The following is a 19,761-nucleotide window of genomic DNA, read 5'->3' on the forward strand; positions in this document are numbered from 1 at the left end:
GATAACAGACCTGCGCTCTGTGTACTCCCACTCAAATAGCACCTTTCTCCCTTCGAGCTCAGCAAGTGTTTTCTAGGGAACTGAATCACGGGCCACACTGGAGCCCCTGAGGAAAAACACCATTAGCATCCATCAGGAGGATGCTTGTCATTTTCCTGTGGTGGGATGGTGACTTCCACAGACCTTGGTAAGTGTGCCCCGTCGACCATTGTAAAGCGCTGACCATCACTGGAAGGGACAGCAGCAGCCCAGGTGGGTCCCAGGGCTGCCTAGGGACGAGGGAAGCACCTCTCTGGCGGCTCACCTGTAGACGGTGTTGTCCTCCTTCCTGGGGATGGACTTGAGGTCTGTGAGTTCTAGGAAGCGGTCGTGGAAGTAGTGGAGGTGCAGAATGCACACCAGCAGGAAGGAGGTGGGGATGAAGATGCGCGTGAACAGTTCTGCCACAGTGAACTGCTTCAGGCCCAGATCCTCTAGCCTGGAAGGGACAGAGCAAGAGCAGGAACCCTCTTAGCAGCGAGGACACCGTCTCCTCCTCAGCCATACTAGTCTCTCTCTCTCACCACTGGCCTCACCCCTCTCCCACACAGTCCACCAGTCCGACCCGCCAGCCTTCGCAATGGTCCGCACAACCCGGACGGGGCCATCTTCCTCAGTTCAGTCTCAGTCCCTCTTGAACGGATCCTTTGGTACCTCTGGACACTGAAGTATCTCCAGCACTCAGCTTTGAGTCTCCTCTCTAACTGTACCCTCCCCTGGTGATCTCACCTAGTCCCTGGGTTTGTACACCAGCTGCCCGCCCAGGATCAAGTGTCCACCATGGCACGGCCGTCTCCTGGGCCTCTCCTACCCAAATCTCTACTGCAGCATGCCTGCTCATAGGTATTTCACATTTGAGGTTTTCAAAACTGTTCTTCGTCTCCCTCTTCTTTGTGAAGCCGTTCTCCACCTCCCTGACCCCCATTCCTGGTCTTCCTCAGACCAGTAAGTGGCCTAACGGTGCATGAAATCCATAAGTCGGAAGTCCCTGGTTCTTTCCTTCACATCACAGCCATGGCGTCTGCTTTAGCTTCCTCTGTACTTCCCAAATCCGCCTTTTCTGCCACCTGTCTTTGACACCTTAGATTCCAGGTGGACCATGGTCACTTCTCCCAGGACCATGGCTACTGCCTGTGAACTGTCTTATTTCTATTTGCGTTGCACTTTCTGTCAGTCAAGGATTTTTCAAGACTTAAAAAAAAATTCCAATAAGAGGAAGATAGCAGCCACCTGCCCTGAGCTAGCAAGCACGCCTCCCCTCCCATTCCTCCTGGCTCCTGCAGGGACCCTCCTTCCTCTCCCGGAAGGCCCCAGGCCAGCCCTCTTCCCCCTCAGGGTCTCTGCTGGGAGTGCTCTGCCCCCCCCCCCCCCAGCTCGGCCCTTCTGAGAAGGTGGCTCTGATCACATCAGGGTCAGAGGGACTCAGTGAGGTAGGTGGGGCCTCTCCACTCAGGCTCCTGTCCACTCAGGCTCCCCTCCCTGGGTCTGCTGTCCCCTGCACACACTCATCATTCCCCACCCTTCACCAGTTGGGGATGAGCTCACACCCACTGCAAGGTTTTCATTTGTCCTTCTGCTAGAATAGATGCTGCCCGGGCAAGAGGGCCCTTCTGGCTCCCTGCTGCATCTCCAGCCCAGGGCCCCTGGCAGAGGGGGCCTGGAGGAGCCCTGGCGGACACACCCTGAGCATGCCCGTCTAGCCCCGTGGGGAGCCTTTCCTTTCAGAGCTCCTCCTTGCCACTCAGGACACAGTGGCAGCATCACGTTTGGCCAAAATCTTCCCTAAAGATTTTTTTTTTTTTTTAACAATATGCATTCAAATCACCGCCTTCTCCCTCCCTGTCATTTCCACATCCCATTGTCACCCAGATCACTTACTTTTCTTTTTTCAATCCGGTCATGTTTTGCCACAGGCCTGGGAAGTTTTCAAATTGATATGTGTATATAAAGATAAGCACCAGCATAGTGTAAATAACCACGGACATCCAAAAATATTTTAGAATTTTCCTCCACCATTCATAGTGCACCTGGGAATCAGACATTGAAAAGCAAAGGAGATGAAGAGCAGTTAGAGGAAAACCCACAAAAGTATTGGTTTATTTGGGACAAGTGATCATAGACAAAAAAGGGTCTGAAAATACAGTTCCTTCATTTTTAGTTCTTTCACATTTTGTTTCTTATTTCAGTTGGTGGATCTGGGGGAGAAGCTCCGATCCCTGTTCTACTGGCCCTGCGGCCTTCGGGTAAGTGTCTGGACCCAGCTGGGCTTTGTCTCCTCCTCTGAAGTCTGCATCCTGTGGGGTGGTTATGGAGATGGAGTGGACAAGAGGCCCGTGGTTCCCAACAGCCTGTCTCATGTCTCAGAGGCACCAGGGAACGGCAACTGCTGCTCAGAGGTCTGCTCAGAGCACACATGTCACAGCCCCAGGGAGAAGCCGGCTCTCTCGTCTAAGCTGTGGGTGGTCTTAAAGACATCTGTAGTGTATTGTCAAAGTATTTAAAAGTTCATTAGTTCAGGCGAGACCTTTTTAGCTCCATGTGTGACACATTCTTGATTTTTGTTTGGTTTATTTGCTGTTGGCCTGAAAGAATACTATACCATTACCCCCATTCTCTCATTGGGTTCCCTTCCAACCCCAGTTAAAGCTAGGTTTGTGGAGAGGCAAGCTCATCACAGTGTGATCCTTTATAAATGTTAATGAAACACAGAAGCCTATAAGGGAGTACGCACATGTACACACATGTACACACCCACACATGTGTGGTTTTCTTAAATCAAAGCCTGAGATACAAGCAAACTAGGGAATCCTCTGTTATTTAAAATTGTCTAGACATTGTTCTTAAATTTTTAGATAATCAGGTTTTTTATATCAAGAATTTTTGAAAAACTTATAAACATTTTTCTGACATTTTAAGAATCCAAAATTTTTAAAAAGAAAACCAGTTGACAATTGTGCTTCCCCACTTCAGGAGTCTCGGGATGCAGTGTTTTATTTCAGCCATGACTTGTGTGATCTGTTCGGGGGTTATAGCAAGCAAGAGCTTTACAAGGAGGCTCATCTCTTCCTGGGACGGGTGTGGGAACTGAGGTCAAGCAAGTCGTCCACCCACCTGGTACAAGGCCACACAGAACAGGAACAGCACCATGTAGATGATTTTGTACATGACGATTTTGCCCTCAAAGCTGACGAAGAAGAACATGCCACCACACACGTAGATCCAGTACTTGATGAACATGGCCACCACCAAATTGCCCAGCACCTTCATGATGTCCTGGTCCTCGTCCTCGTCCTCGTCCTCCTGCTCCTCCTCCTGTGCTTCCTCCTCCTCCTCCTTCTCTTTGGGCTCTCCTTCCACCTGTATGTCTTGAAGGTCCTCGTCTGAAAGGCAGAACACGACATCATTATCCTTCGCTGGTTATCTGACCAGCACCTCACTTTGGCCGTGTGACACTCATGGGACATGGGAGCATGCAATTTATGAGTTACTATATGATTTAGACTGTTCTGTTATTTAATCATTTAAATAACTTAAAGTTTAAGAGTTGAAGCCAAATATGATCGATTTAAATTAGATTTACAGAACGATTACAGTTTAAGTCTAAAGCAATTTTATGTATTGGAATTCAGAACACTTCATCTTGCTTCAAAATACTGTAAGATGCAGGATTCATGTCTGGGTTAGCAAGGAAACCTATATTTGAGTAATTTATTCAAACAACACAGTAACTCAGAGTGCAATCAGACCAATGGTTGATCTCAAATGAACCATTTACCAAAATCAACTGGTTGATCATTGTGCTAATCACTCATTCGAACTCATATAGCAAGATTTGAGCCCTGTAGACAGACCTGTTGCTGGAGAACACCTCGGTGGTTAGGGCTAATTATATAAACATGGCGGCTGGCCTGTTTCCTGGTGGTGTCTGGGTTAAGGTGAAGCCCAGCTGCTGTGAATGCTAACAGCCGGGGTTGGTCCAGAGCTCTGGGGGCAAGTCCTTCCCAGCTACCTACACAGCAGGCCCCAAACCACAGGGATGCTAAAAGAAGCGGTCCTCTTCTCCCCACCCCTCACTCCCTCCTTTTCATTTACTTGGAAGTGTATTATTTTCAGAAAAGGAGAAGATCTGAATTTAGACAATGCCAGTCAGTTTCTTGGTTCCATTTTCATTAAAGATGAGTGAGTCCTTGCAGAAACCATGCAATTTCTGGGACCCTTAGTTTCTTCTGTTGGGAATCACTTTGGGGAGATCAAATGAACAGTTTTTAAAAGGCCTCTGTGAACTCTTGTGTGTTCTTTGAAAGTTACACATTATAATATTGTATTTATCGATTCAAGTTCAAGTCTGGCTTCCATTAATCAGGGTTTGTTTTGGTAATGGCTTTATTGAGGTGTAATTCACATACCACCCAATTCAGCCACTTAAAGTGTATCACTCAAGAACTGGGTATAGCTCAGTGTGTAATTTCCGACATATGTGGGGCTCTTTATAACTTTGCTGAGCTCAAGAAGTTGCCGTCACACAAATTTACCTTTCTCTTCATTTTCCTGACTTCCAATTTTGACTTCAGACAGAAGAGCTTCCTTTTCCTGAAGAGCTTTCTGCTCTGTGAGGTGCTGCCTCAACAGGAGCCAAAAGGTGATAGTGAACAGAATCTGGGACCAGAGAAAAAGCACAACAAGAGTTAAGCACAAATCTGCAGCATAAACACACTTCTGCAAATACACCGTTTTCTGCACTGTCCCAGTGGGAGCACGACAAATAACCACCATGGGTGAGATGGTCAAGGTGCCCTTGGGTTTGACAGAGCCGCTGCTGCTCTGCAGTGGGGACTCTCAGGCAGGTGTCCAGGGCCAGCAGAATCTTCAGCACTGTGTGGCCCTGGGAGGAGAAGAGCCAACGAAGGCACGGCCACCTGGCAGGACAGCAGCGCCAGCACCTGGGTCCCTCCCGGGGCTTGTCCTGGAGTGTCTGCCCCGGCTGTAAGGTTGCTGCCAAGTGAGGGGAGGGTCACTTCTCCTGTGACACACCTTTGACCCCCACAGTGATCCTTAAGAATGCTGCAGATGGGAAAAGAAAGTTCACCCCCAAAACACACCCCTCATTACTCCCACTCCCTCTGGTGCTGAAGCAAGAGGGGACCCCTGCGCCCACACTACCTATCAGCATTTTCCTGAGCACTGAGGGAAAAGGTGACCCGTGCCTCACTCTTAGGAAATCTGGAACTTGGTTCTTGGTAGGGTTTGTTTTGGTAATGGCTTTATTGAGATGTAATTCACATACCACACAATTCACCCACTTAAAGTGTATCACTCAAGGTCTGGGTGTGGCTCAGTGTGTAATTCAGTGGGTTTTGGTGCAGTCACAGGTTGTGTGACCACTGTCATATTTGATTTGATTTTTAAAATATATGTATATATATTAAATCAATAATATAATTATTATTATTTTTTGATACTGGGGATCAAACCCAGTGCCTCACTCATGCTACACAAGCACTCACCACTGAGCCATCCCTCCAGCCTGAAAACTGTTTAATCTTCTCAAAAAGAAGCACCCAAAGAGGGACCTCCTCTTCTTCCTGTGACTCTAGTCAACCAGGGATTTCCTTTTTGCTGTATGGATTGGCCCAACCTGGATGTTTTGAGTCAAGGCCTTGTGTAGCCACCTCTCTCAGCAGTGTAGGTGTATCCTGTTGTGGTACGCACGGCCCTGCATTCCTCCTCCTTACTCCACACTGCTCCATGCACAGGTGCACACTCTGCATGCATACGTGCGGGCTGACGGGCACGTGGGCGCTTTGTTTCATAGCTGCGATGGTGAATGCTGCCTGACCACTCAGGCCTGGGTTTCTGTGCGCCTGTGTCTTCCATTCTCCCGGGTGAGGGCCTCTCCCTGGAATTGCTGGTCTCATGGTGATTCTGTGTTTGACTTTTTATGGAACAATGACTGCTAAACGTTTTCCAGGTGCTGTACCAACTTACATTCCCACCAGCAGCACACACGTCCCAACGTCTTCAGTCACACCTGTTGTCTTTTATTATAGCCTTCCTGGTGGCTGGGAGTGATAGCTCTCATCGTAAGCTTTTTTGTTTGTTTTTTACATAAGAAGGCTTTATTTGCAGGGGAACAGGAATTTAACCAAAGGGCCCAGATCTCATGTCATCAGCAGCCTCTTCAGACTCCTCCTCGTCTCTCCTCTCCTCTGCTGCAGCAGGAGCTGCTGAGCCAGGGGCGCACAAACAGCCGCAGCCACAGCCCCTCCACGGGCACACTGGCAGGTTTGCCAGTACCGGGCTAGGACAGTGTTTTGCCATGCAGCTTACTGATGACCTTGCTGAGTAGGCCATCGTCCACCTTGAGGCCCATGCTGTCCAGGATCTTCTGATGTCCTTGGTCCAAGGGGAGGAGGTGCCCCTGAGGGTGGCCAGCAGATAGGAGTGACAAAGTGCATGTCAGTGATGGTGGATTGGCCTCCTGTGTGCAGCCTCGGTGTGGCAGGGAGCCTCATCGTAAGCTTTTAATAAATATTTGCCAAAGAAATTAAAGAATTAAAAAGGCAAATGAACAAGTCACAGCTCTGTGAATATACTAGAACCTACTAAATCGCACACTATTTTTTTTTTTTTGGATGCTGGGGATGGATTTTCACTTAGGGTAACTGCCCATTTCACTCTCCGTGGGGCGTTCACAGGAACAGGCAGCAGGAAGTCCTGCTGCGCATGACCAGGACCCTGGGAAGTCAAGAGCCAGACCACCTGCGATTCTGAAAACCTGGCATGAAAATCCTGGAGGGCGCCAGGTGTTGACTATGGCCATAAACGGGAAAGGAATCTGCTTCTGTCACTTGTGTTCAGAGAGGTCAGCAGCAAGGAGGCCAGGTGGGGCACCTGTGCTGGGGAAAGTGTCTTGAAGGCCAGGCTTTAGAAGTAGGGTCAATGCCATCTGAGGGCCAGGAAGAGACAGGCTCCGGGATGCTGCAGACCATGCCATCTGTCTGGGGACCTGTAGAGCTTCTAGGATGGAGGCCTGATCCTTCCTTTCTCTCCTTACCCACACATTGACTCACCAGCACTCTGTAAAGTATGCTTAGAAAAGTGTTTGGAAGACATCATTATGTTGGAGAATCAATGAGCCTGTGTCATTAATGTCTTTGACCAAAATCTTGCTCCTTTCCCCTTTTTTTAAAACCCCCAGTTGCATTAAAATATAAATACAGATCCTAGCTTCCAGGAATTAGTGTTTTAAAAAAATTATTAACAAATTTAACCACCAAATAACATTTCCCTTCAAAGAATTGTTAATTCTATTTAGCCAGGAGGGAACTCAGCTAGGGAGTTGATGCTGTCTGTTGTCTTTGAGAGTCCGAATCAAGTTGTGATGAATTCACACAGTCAGAAGGATGCGAGTTCAAATTCCTCTATGATCTTGAATTTCTCTTATAGAAGACAACTGGATTACCCGTGGAGTGAGCTGTGCCTGCAGTTGGGAGGAGCCCAGGGAGGAGGTGGAAGGAAAGCCCCCAGGTAAAGGTACTGGTAGAAGGCTCTTCCACAGGACCAGCGGGGACGGAAGTGGAGTGGGATGAGTGAAGGGAACGTCTGGCCCAACACAGGAGACGTTGTCTCGCCTCTCCTGCAGGCTTGCACCTGTTAGGAAATTTTTCTTTTACACAATAGCCTTTTGTCAAAAACTGTTACGGGATCAATCTCTGTCCAGTCCAGTCAGCCCCTGTCTATAGCCAGCTGCCTTGGATAGCTGGTGTCTGGTGACCTTCACATGGTTGCTCCCGCAGAAGGTGAAGTTCATGGGTGGTAACTCAGCCCTCTCCAGAGACATAGATTTTCCTCATCTGGTGGAGAGCACCCTTCAAGGCTCATGAAATGTTCAGACCTGATTGATTTTACTACCTCAAGACACAGTCATCAACCAGAGATGTGTATGGCACCTGAAAGAACAATCAAGACTTGCCATTGGAGAAAAAAATGCCCATTTATTGAGGCAGCTCTGCATATTTATAGAGCCAGAGGTGGTCTGACAGTTGGCATGGGGTGCTTTTGATTGGTGGGTAAGGATCAGGTGAGCCAGCAGGGCTAGTCTGATTGGTGGGTAAGGATCAGGTGAGCCAACAGGGCTAGTCTGATTGGTGGTAAGGATCAGGTGAGCCAGCAGGGCTAGTCTGATTGGTGGGTAAGGATTATGTGAGCCAGCAGGGCTCATCATTGGACGGCAGGATCATGTGAGCCAGCAGGGCTCACCATTGGACAGCTCTTCTTGGGAAATCGGGAAGTTAGTCTTTGCAGCTGGGGCGACTCTCAACAGCACCTACCATTTTGTTAACAAAAAAAAGATTATAAATGGGGTCTCCCAACCTTCTGAAATAAAAACTATTGAGACAGCCAGTGAAAATAAACGAGCCAGGAAGAGATTATGAGTGTCCTGACCACAGGTGAAGGCAAATCAGTAGAGAGAGAGAGAGAGAAAAAAAACAAGTGTCATATTTAATTTTTGCTACTAAGAATGTGTTTTAGGACAGGATTGAAGTAAACACATTGTTAATAATAAATGCTTGTCTAAGATAGCAATGTGCATTTTACAAATTAATAATCTATCCAAGAAAATCCTCTAGCCCCTGGAAATATTTTATATTGTATTTTTCTGTTCATATTGTATGTTCCTATTTTCATATCTAATTGCTATCATATGCTAAAAATAGCTTATACTCTAATTTTTCTGAGTAGAAAGTGCTGCTATTTATAAGCTAACAGCATGGTATACTACATGTTAAATTACAGCAGCCTCTAAGCAATGTAAACTATTTCTCACAGGTTCATGTCTGTTAATTTCTGCAAAGGAGTGAATATCCGGAGCCTAGTGTTATAAGGTTTGCTTCATGTGATGATTGTGATTAGCGCGGTTCTGTTTTCTTGATTTTCCATTCACTTACCTTTGAAGCAAGCTCTCCTGGCTCTTTCTTTTCCAGAAATCCCGGGACCTTTTTGATTTCTGGAAGTTCAAAACTCCAGATGTACTGCAGCACCAACAGCAGGTTCCCATAGACAACCATGAAGGGTGAGCTGATCATGGCGTACTTCCTCCTGTTGCGGATCATCCACAGGGCGCAGGACCAGATGAGCAGCACGAAGGTCAGCCAGCTGTGGTAGGTGATGCTCCAGGCCTGGGGCAGAGGGAGGCACCGTGTGAGCGTAGGAGAGCACATAGTGGACTGAGGGGGAGAGGCTGACCTGGGCTCAGGCGCAGGGCAGAGGCCAGGGAAAGGCACTGTGAGGGCCCTGCCCGCGAACCTCCAAGGCAGAGTCAGAGGCCCTGTGTGGTGCCAGCGTGCTCCCTCTGCCACCAACCTCTTCATTTTCACCCCATTTTGCAGGGTCACAAACAACTGTAATGAGCTATCTAAAATTGTTAGTAAAAATACATGATTAAAATTAAATTAAAATTTATTAAAATTAAGTTAATAACTGACAACTACATTGGTCTGAATTATTTTCCTGAAAATATTCTTACGCAAGAGCATTCACCAAAGATTAGGTGACAGCTGCCGCGTTTGCACTCTATGCACACTGAATGAATTTGTATTCAGTAGTGTGTTTGAAGCCTCACCCGCATACACACTCATACACACACACACACATACACTGTGCCAAGCAGATAGAATGTTGCCATTTTTGTATGATCCAGGAAAATTATCTTTAAGATATTATAATTGCAGATTTTTCTCCCCCACATTGTACTCATTTGAGAGGATGAAGGAAAAACAAGTTAAGAGGTTCATTAAAAGATGTCCTGGCTGGGCAGGTGCACATGCCTGTAATCCCAGTGGCTTGGGAGGCTAAGACAGAAGGATCACAAGTTTGAGGCCAGCCTCAGTAATTTGGTGAGGCTCTAAACAACTTAGTAAGATCCTGTATCAAAATAAGAAATAAAAAGTGCTGTGGATGTGGCTCAGAGGTAAAGAGCCCCTGCATTAAATGAAAGAAAGAAAAGAAAGAAAGAAAGGAAAAAAAGGAAGGAAGGAAGGAAGGAAGGAAGATAGGAAGGAAGGAAGAAAGGAAGGAAGGAAGGAAGGAAGAAAAGAAAATAAAAGAAAGAGTTAGTTCTGGCCTTTTAATACCCAGGCAGTCCACTCTGGGTTTCCGTAGCTAGGAAGAAGAACCCATGTTGTGCTGTTTACCATGCTGGATTCCAGGGCAGTTGGGCCATTCAGCCTCTGCTTTATATTCTTTAGTCAACACGTGACTCATCTCATGGGCTCCTTGGGCCTCTGCCTCCACCTGTGATCTGGAAGTCACAGAAGCCAGGCTCTTTCACCCAGCAACACTGTGGCTGCACTCAGATGGAACATAGCACCAGAGAGGGGCACACCTCGAAGAAAGATCTTGCCGTGTTTACAGCAGGTTTTTTCCCTACTGAGTAATAACATGTGTATTCAAAGCTGCTTTTGTTTTAGCTCTGTTTCTTTGTGGAAAAAAAAAAAAAAAAGACAAACTTACGTAACTCAGAGAAAAAATGATACCTTTTTGAGTTCAGAACTGTAAATTGTATTTATTATAATAACTGATTATTTGATGTTTAATGATCAAGAAATTTGCTGCAGTTTGAGAGGCAGATATACATAAACTGTCAGAAACCAGGCAAAGGCCCACAATTCCACTTCAAGGGTGGAGCTAGGCTGACAATGGTAGCACCTGACTGTCATCCTAGCTACTTGGAAAGCTGAGGCAGGAGGATTGCAAGTTCTGGACCAGCCTGGACAACGTAGCGAGACCCTGTGTCAGTGGCCAGGTGCCCGTGGGTTCAATTCGCCGTGCAGAAGCAGCAGTGAGGGGTGTGTGGGGTGGAGCACTGCGGCTCCTGCCTCCTCTCCCTGCCCAGTGTCCTTACTGGAAGCTGCGGGTTGCCCAGGAGCTCCGCACTGCCTGGCAAAGCTGTGTCTGGGTGTGGTTCCCCAGAGCCATCAGCGTTTTCATTTTCTGTCTCTGCAGGTGGCCATGGGGTCTCCCCACTGACCACAGAATGTGGAAGACTTGCCTCTTAAATAGGAGCATTCAGTTTCTCAGAACTAAATCAGATTTTCCAAGAAAGTTTTGTTTTTAAGAAAGAGAGCAACCAGAAGCCCTTCATCTGCTGTTAGAGAGGTGCTGCTTCTGAAGCTGACAGGCTGGGGACCAGGTGACAGCAACAGGCGTCAAGGACCCTGGCACTGGCGGAGGCTCTCGGGGCCCTGGGGGTGACTGCAGCCCAGATGGAGTGGAGCCTCCCCTCGGCCAAGGAGAGACATGCCTCTAGCTAGAGAGGGTATTAATATTAAGGAGAGGCTGAGAGAGTTGAAGAGGACACAGTTTTGCAGTCTATGGTATAAAAATCCCATGAAAAATGAACGCGGCCGACCACTGTCAACCCGGCTCTGGTGGCGCCACTCACACGCACCATCATGGCGATGAGGGCACAGATGTAGCTCTGCTTCATGATGAACTGGAACACGGAGACCATGGCGTGGACCTTGACACTCCTTTTCTCCTCCTGGCTCCTTTCCTCCTCAAATTCTTCTTTCTCATCCTCTTCTTCCTCTTTCTTCTCTAGATGGACAAACACGTTACGTAACTCTCGATGCCAATGCCCAACATCTGTGTGAGTGTCCCCAGGGGACACTCCTGTGGCACGGCCTTTAGGGTCGTTCCCAACTAACAGAGCCTCTAGAATTCTCACCATTCCATCAGCCCTGCTTGGCCAGGGCCAAGGCACCCAGCACCCAGCACTCGGTGGGAAGACCATCTCCACAAGGTGGGCGAAGACAGCCCCTAACCTGGCCCCGAGCTCCCTGCTCCATGTTCCTGCCCCGCGGATGCCCTCCCCCGCATGTGGTGGGCTTCCAACAACAAGGCCACTCCTGAAGACTCTGGTATAAGGCCGTGGCTTTTGCTTTGGATGCTTTCTTTCTAGATTGCAAGGGTGACAGATCCCACTCTTGTTCTGAGGGAAGCCAGCCCCAGGGGTAAGTGCCCCTCGAGAGCCCTGGATGGCGAGCACCTGAGGTCTCCAGCCAGTAGCTACACAGTGGGGCTTGGACACAGCCCCCCAGGGAGCCTCCAGCAAGATGGCAGCCCCTCACTGCAGCTCAGGAGCAACCCCAGGTGCAGTAACCAGCCCCTCACCCCCGGACCCTGACCCAGACAGGCTGCAACACTAAATGTGCTACTCATGAAGCAAATGTCCTTCCTTTTTGTTTAAGTTAAGTGGGCTGCACATGAATAGGACTTCTGGCAGCAAGAAGAGGAAGCACAGACCCTTGAAAACTCAGGGACCACCTGCACGCCCGGGCACGATCCCGAACAAGACATGCGCCCTGTGTGGCTGGTTACCTGTCGAGTCCGCGGACGGCTCCCACCGGTACTGTGGGGTGGAGTACAGGTCAGTCTTGGCGGGGCCATTCTCTAAGGGCAGGCTGGGGTGGATGGTGTGGTAGTCCACAGGGTTGCCGTTCACCGTCACAAGCAGGCCCTGGGGGGAACATGGGTAAGGACACCTGTGACCACAGGGTGGGCTGCAGTGTGGACCTACTTCCTCCCACCCATCCTCCATGCACAACCCCAGTGACAAGCTGACTGAAAGCCGGCTGCCACGGTCAATGACACGTATTTTAGCAGGAGGAATCAGGTACCACCTCTCCAAACCTGATCTCAGAGTGACCAGGTGGAATGCACACCTGATCTCGTGGCACTCCTGTGAACAGTGCGATGCACGCCTTGTCCTCAGGATGGACTGCAACTGTCCAGGGGGCGTACCTGGTCTGGGCTGACCTCTTCAGGTTCAGCTCTTGCCACTGCCCACCTCCCAGCCACCCCCGGTTGTGTGGTCCTTCATGCCTTCCCTGCCCAGCCCAGAGAGTGGGTCCTACCCACTCTCCACACAGCTCTGCACAGGGCAGCTGCAAAAGTCCTTCTGCGCCCAGGCGAGATGCTCCCTTTTGGGGTCTCTGCCCAACTGCAAGGCTGAAATTCACTAAGTGCCAACACTGGGATTTTCCCCGTCTGTCACTGTGTCATTATAAGTTCTGAGATAAACATATAAATACATGTATGTGTATCTCTGAACATGTAAGTCTTCCTTTTTAAAATTATTTAGTGATTAGTAGAGCTACAGAACAAAATGCTTAAAACACAACCCCACAAGCAAGGCTTTAAAAAAGTCTAAATATATTTTGTATTAATATATTCAATCTCATGAGTCAGTATTTCACAGCAACAAATCAGATATAATTTCTGCAAGAAAAAAAATTAAAAGCATACGGAGGTTTCATGGATCTTTAAAATATACTGAAAGGAGGTCATTTTGTTTGTCACTTTTAAATCACTCACACACACACAAAAAGGGTAATTCTAAAGAGGTACTAACATCAGATGGTTTGTAGTCGTCTTGGGTCATGGATAAAAGCTGCAAAAAGCAAAGCAGGACAGCACGTTAGCAGGTGAGCAGAAGCTGACCGCGTCCACAAGGCCCCACACCCGCTCTCCAGCCCACCAAGTGCTAGGGTGCGTGGAAACTGCCATGTGAGTACAAAGGGCTACTGCCCAAGCTGGACGCTGCTCATTACGACCATGTTGCAGCATCTGAAGTTTGCTTAGGACCCTGACCACAAACAGCCAACTGTGTGAATCATGCATTTTCAAAAATGACCGTTTTCAAGTGTTCTGTTCTAATAGAATACACTGCTTAGGTTAAGCTCTGGAACCCTGTGGGACATCTGTAGAATCCTGAAACTATTTGCTTTCCAAGAAGCACAAGTTTCTTACTATAAAACAGTTAGATGTACACTGAGATTTGAGATTACTTTGGGTTTATAAATTGTCAACAAGGAAATCATCATGACATGACTGATCTTTTAACTGCACTAGTGCTGGGTGACTGGGGCTTCCCCAAACAACAGATAGCACGGCGATGAGGTGGTTAGGTTTTGGGGTCAGGACTCCTCCACAGTCTTGGAAAGCTCGAGGGCAGGGGGAGATTATGTGGCATCTGCCACTGTCTCACACTAGAAATTCAAACTGAGGCATGTAAAAAAATTGTTTATTTATCAATTCAATAAAAATTGAAAAGCCCATTATATTTTAAGAAAATTGCTCAAATAGTTTTTAGAAGCTATTTTTATTTTAGAAGCCCATATACTGAAAAGACTGTCACTGTTCTGTACTTTGACACATCTCTTCCACGTCTGGTTCACAGAGGGCTGCTGTGTTTCTGCACGTGCTTCTGCTTTTGTTCTTGTGTGCTGTGTTGCTTGGGTTAGGATATCAAGGAAAGATGGCCTCACAGAGCAGGGGGGTGGAAGAGCAAGGAGCATTTAATAGTCTCTGCAGATAATGAGGAGGAGTCCTCTCCCGAGCAACACGAGACTCAGCCAGTGGTAGTTTCCTGAGGGTCCTCACAGCACAGTGGAGAGCCCTTCCCTCTGCTGTGAGGGCCCACAGGCACCAGCTGCACCAGAACAGCTTCCTGCCCCTGCCTGGTGCTGCCAGCCACAGGGACCCCAGCTCCACCGAGTACTGACCAGGTGGAGTGACATTGGAAGAGCACATTAAATATTTAAATAACATTGAGATACTGTGTAACATTTCAAAAACACGTGTGTTCAAAAGCCATCTCAAAAAGGACTCTTCCAAAAAAGTCCTTAAATATAGCCTTTTCAAAGTCTCATTGATGGATACAAGTTTTCCAAAATTTGATTTTTTTTTTTTTACTCAAATGTTGAAGTTTTATAATTGGCAACAAACTCTGCCAGTTATTTGCCTTGAAGTGACCTGCTTGCTTCATTAACTTGCAAGTAGTTATCTGCCAAATATCTGGGTCTGACCAAGCAGGTCTGTCCATCATGTCCTGTGGAGCGGGAGGTGTGCTCTGGGGACAGTTGTCACAGTGCATTGGCTGGCCTGCGCTTTCCCTCTGTCACTTATTAGGTGGTTTGTGGCACATCATGCAGATGGCCCATTTTGTCACAGAGAAAGACGTGTTTGCTTCAAGCTTGAAATTGAACAAAATTATCATGGTCCTTCGTTACCGACAAAGGTGCACACCCCAGAAGCACACTGTGAGGCCTTTTCTTGCTGTGTGAGCGTGTGAAGGGTTAATCTCACAAACTAGACACACTCGGCTGCGCTGTTCAGGGTGTCCCTCCTGGGCCACATGCCTTTTCATAACGTCACTGTGCACGGCAGACACCCCCAGCACAATGGTGTGACTTAGCACACAAGGAGCGTTCTGATGGTCTGTGCAGACAGTGAGGAGGACTCCCCTCCAGTGCGACCCCAGACTCAGCCAGTGGTAGTTTCCTGAGGGTCACAGAAAATGTGCAGCTAAAATGTGGTGTGAAAGACGAAATGTGGGAAGGATGCTGGCCCTGCAGGACGGGGTGCTGCCTGGTAGCCACAAGCCGAGGGGCGCCAGGCCCAGGACTCCACGGGCGTCCCCTGGGGGACAAGCCTGCACGCTGAGGCTGTACCAACCGACTTGGTCTTACAAGAGTGCCGGTGCACACTGCGTGAGCGGTGCCAGGCCATGATCCACAGACTTGTCTCAGGGACAGGGTGTGTCGGTCATCACAGTCTCTCGGGGTCACAGTCCTATCTGTGGACCGTCAGTGCCTGGACATGACGACGTGCCGTGTGGCTGGAACTCACGCCTCTGGCTCATCAAGGACACTCAAGCGCATGGTTGGCCTTGGGGCCTGATGGATGGCCGCCGTGTGGGCGGCTCTGTGCAGGCCCTGACTGTGCTCTGGCAGGGCAGTCTCACCCCTGCTCTTGTATCCCCAGGCAAAGCTCCTCACTGTAGCACAGAACAGGCGTTCCATGCCCTTGAGGACTCCTTCCAGGGCTCAGCGTCCCCAGAGGTCCGGTCCTCACTCTGGAAGTGGGGACCGTCCTCTGTGTCTGTCCATTGTTTAGTGGGATGGACAAGATAATCTGGCACAACCAGAGAACAGCATCCCTGAAAACCCCCAGATGTGCTGTGCCTGCCCCACAGTGCGGTCAGTCCTCCTGGCACCTCCTGTCCTCCCGGCCTCTCAGCACAGGACAGGCACGCTGACAGCAGGCCCAGGGTCTTAGGGAAACCCACCTGCCACCAAATACCAGAGCCCCTCCTCTTCTGCCATGCTTGGAAGCAAAATGCTGACTCCATCCAGAATGATAAAGGACCTGTCTCCACAGCACTGCAAACGGGCTTTAGAGCAAGTTGACACAGCACTGACCGAGTTCAAATGGCCAGTCAATGAGCAAAGGCGTCTGAATTACGTATCACATGTAGCCGTCTGTCGCGGGCGTTCTGGGGGCTACCCCTGTGACCCACTTTTCCTTGTCCATACACACAGCTGCCTCAAAGAAGGGAGAGGTGTTCACCACACATGCAGGGAGCTTTGGGGCTTCTCCAGGAGGTTCCTGAGTGACAACTGTGGCCGGCTACTCCGGGGAGTGAAATTATTTGCAATGACGTATTTCAACACTGAAACTTTCATTCTCCAATGCCACAGTGTCCTTCCTTACTTTTTGTTTTCTTTAAATATAGCATTTTAAAATTAAGAGCATTCTTTCTTTGTAGAATTGAAGCAGTCAGAGATGTGACGGGACCCGGGTGTGGAGTGCTGGTCCCTCTCTGAATACAGCTCTGCCTCGAAGTCCTCTGACTCAGGCTGTTTCTAGGAGCAACCTGAGCTGACACCTGCTATGTGAGGTTCTCATTCAGCAACAGAACGCACACAGGAGACAAGTCCCGAGCTCACCTTCCTCTCGTCGGTTGGGTACTGGGCTGCGTACCACAGGCTCCGCTTCCTCTCCGCAGTTTTCTGGTTGGAGCTGCAAACCAGGGATCTGTCCTCCTCCTTGGTCTTCTCATCCTGCACCTGAAACAGTCACAGAGACAGATCTGCCTCTGTTATGGTGTGGATGTGAGGTGTCCCCAAAAGCTCACGTGTGAGACATGCAAGAAGGTTCAGAGGAGAACTGATTGGGGTGCTAGAGCCTTAACCCAATCAGTGAATTAATCCCTTGATAAGGATTAACGGGGTGGTAACTGAAGCAGTGGGGTGTGGCTGAAGGCGGGGAATTGGGGCGTGGCTTTGGGTATATATTTGTGTCTGGCCAGTGGAGTCTCTGCTTTCTGATCATCATGTGAGCTGCTTCCCTCTGCCGCACTCTCCTGCCATGATGTCCTGTTTCACCTTGAGTCCCGAGGAGTGGAGCCTGCTGCCCATGGACCTCTGAAACTGTGAGCCCCCAAATAAATTTTTCCTCCCCTAACATTGTTCTGGTCAAATCTTTTAGTAGCAGCTGCAAAAAAGCTTAGACAGCCTCCAAAGCAGATCTGGGTAGCCTGCTTTGTATCTTTGCCCCACGTGAATATTTTTCAAAGTTAGTGTATACTCTATAGGATTTGATCAACACACTCTTAAAAATCACAAAAATGCTCTCTGGTACTTGACAAGAATGTCAAAGTGAAATGGTCCCTGATTCCCACGACGCCGCACGTCCCATGACATTTCCCGGCGTGAGCACCCCGGCTTCTCAGTGTGGACCTGCATTGCACTAGAGACAGCCGTGCTCCGGGGACCTGTCCCTAAGATGGTGTTGACAAAGGCAGGTCCTGCTGACGCTCACCGGTGGCGTCAATCAGGAGCACACCTAGTGCCACAGGAGCATACCTGTGGCTCTGCCTGATGAGGCGCCCACTGGCCCTGTTAGTGGTGGTGCACAGGACGGAGTCAGTGTGAGCAGACAGTACCCAGTGCTTTGGTATGTTTTCCCAACAAAGGCGACCCCACAGAGGGGACACTAGCACATCACCAACCCTGGAGTGGGGAGTGTGAACATAGCCTTACTGCCCGACATGGGGTTCCAGTGTGCCAGGCAGAGCACCTGAGGGGAGCAGCCACGCTCCCCGGCCTGGAAGGGCTTTGTGCAGGCAGTGCCTGGTTTGGGCGGTTCTACTGCCAGCTCAGGGGCTTCACAAGGGGGCTGACACAGGCACCAGCAGGGACGGGGCTGTACCATGTGTTGTGTGCCTTAGGCTAACAGTGGGTACCCAACCACCACTGGTTTCATTGTGTGGCAGTGTCCAACAGACGGCACGTGATATTCAGCACTACATACAATGGGCTTGTAACAGGTGATTCTGCCCAGCTCCAGGCTAACCTGTGGGTTCTGGCATGTCTAGATTGGCTGGGTCCTGCAGGGTGCTCACAGGTGGCAGGCACCTAACAGCTTCTCTGACTCCATGGCATGTCAGCTTGTGAGGCCTCCTGGGGGCCACCCTGTGGCAAGTGCAGGGGCACCGGACACATGACTCCCAAGGTCCGCTTCTCTCCCACCCCAAACACATCTGACGGGCCTTTATCTAGGCACACACTTCTGGTGGCTGGCATTTTCCACAAGGTGTGCCAGGTCATCTGGAGCTCTGATATCATCAGAGCCTGCCCTTGGACACTGCCCAGTGAGAAAGGCCTTCCCGGCCTCTGCGTGTACTGACCACCTGGAATGTGGATGCTAGCTTAAGCCCTCTACTCCATACCCTCCAGGCACGGAGGCTTGGTCACTGCCATTGCCTGTGCGGCGGGCTTCTCTCCCAGCACTCTCTGCCCCTCGTTCCCAACAGCCCAGAGTAGCAACAGCAGAACAAGAGCAGACCTTCGCCCTGTACTGCGTCCTCCAGAGACTGCAGGACCACAGGGAAAGCTGCAGGCACTGGAGCTCAGAATCACTCCAACACCTTCATTTCTGTAATGTATAAGGAGTTCTCGTTTGGACTCCTTCTGTACGTGTTCTTGGTTCTGGACGTACACATGTACATATCCACATGTGTTTGTGCAGTAAGTGAACACAATATTTTCATGGGTTTTACTGGCACAAATTTTAGAAGAGAACTGGAAAAACTGCAACATGAGTGCCCTACTCCCTCTGACCCTACAAGTGTTTTCTTGCCATGTGACGGTCATCAGTCCCTAAAGGTAGGGTGATCTGTGAGAACCTTGCTGACAGGATGGTCCCTGTGATCCTGCCCCTGCCCATGACTCATCCACAGCCCAGTGCCTGTCCACACATAGGGAAGAGGCACCACACAGGAGGGCAGACAGATCACTGCGTCCACAGACCCGCAGCTCGCCCAGTGCCACTGTCCCTCTCTGATACAGATACCCTTCACTTCTGGACAGCTGTTCACTGGAGGAACACAGGGTCCCTATGAGTGTAGGCCTGGCGCTCGTGGCCCTTGCCTGCTGGGCTCTGGCTCTAGGTGGGATGCAGAGGGAAGTATTTGTTGACTGACAGATGGAATGCATGTGCGGACCTCCCAGTCTGGGTGTGAAGACAGGGACCAGGAAAGCAGAAACCTGCTTGGGCCCCAGGACAGAAGAGATCCAGAAGGCCAGATGGAAGGGGGACCTGGGCTCAGCCAGGTTGGCTCAGCAGTTGTGGCTTGAGCGGCGCCCCTTGCAGGTGGTGAGGAGAAGGCACGACACCCTCACCTCCAGGGCCTGTCTCCTGCAGGAGCCAATAGGCCGCCTCACATGAGCCTCTCACAGCCCTTTAGGGAAAGAGAGGAGGACAGAAACCTTTTATTGCTGAAAAAAAAAGAGAGAAGCCATGCAAGCTGCAGTCCTCCCCTTGAAATCCCACAGGACATAAACTAGTTCTCAATCATGCAGAAAGGTAGGGTCC

The 19,761-nt window shown here is 49.5% G+C and overlaps 1 protein-coding gene across 1 annotated transcript in view; it reads right to left on the minus strand.

Annotated features, from left to right (window-relative positions):
* Positions 1–19,761, minus strand: part of Piezo2 (piezo type mechanosensitive ion channel component 2) — a 272,462-nt gene that overhangs the window by 89,641 nt on the left and 163,060 nt on the right. Inside the window, exons 9-17 of the mRNA XM_077105628.1 lie at positions 16,833–16,952; positions 13,454–13,492; positions 12,421–12,559; positions 11,489–11,637; positions 8,988–9,218; positions 4,572–4,695; positions 3,151–3,419; positions 1,918–2,066; positions 305–478 (exon numbers count right to left, since the gene is read on the minus strand). Of these exons, the coding sequence (XP_076961743.1) occupies positions 305–478; positions 1,918–2,066; positions 3,151–3,419; positions 4,572–4,695; positions 8,988–9,218; positions 11,489–11,637; positions 12,421–12,559; positions 13,454–13,492; positions 16,833–16,952 (1,394 nt within the window). The remainder of the gene's footprint in view (positions 1–304; positions 479–1,917; positions 2,067–3,150; positions 3,420–4,571; positions 4,696–8,987; positions 9,219–11,488; positions 11,638–12,420; positions 12,560–13,453; positions 13,493–16,832; positions 16,953–19,761) is intronic.

This window comes from Callospermophilus lateralis, chromosome 17 (assembly GCF_048772815.1).
Source record: "Callospermophilus lateralis isolate mCalLat2 chromosome 17, mCalLat2.hap1, whole genome shotgun sequence".
Taxonomy (NCBI): domain Eukaryota; kingdom Metazoa; phylum Chordata; class Mammalia; order Rodentia; family Sciuridae; genus Callospermophilus; species Callospermophilus lateralis.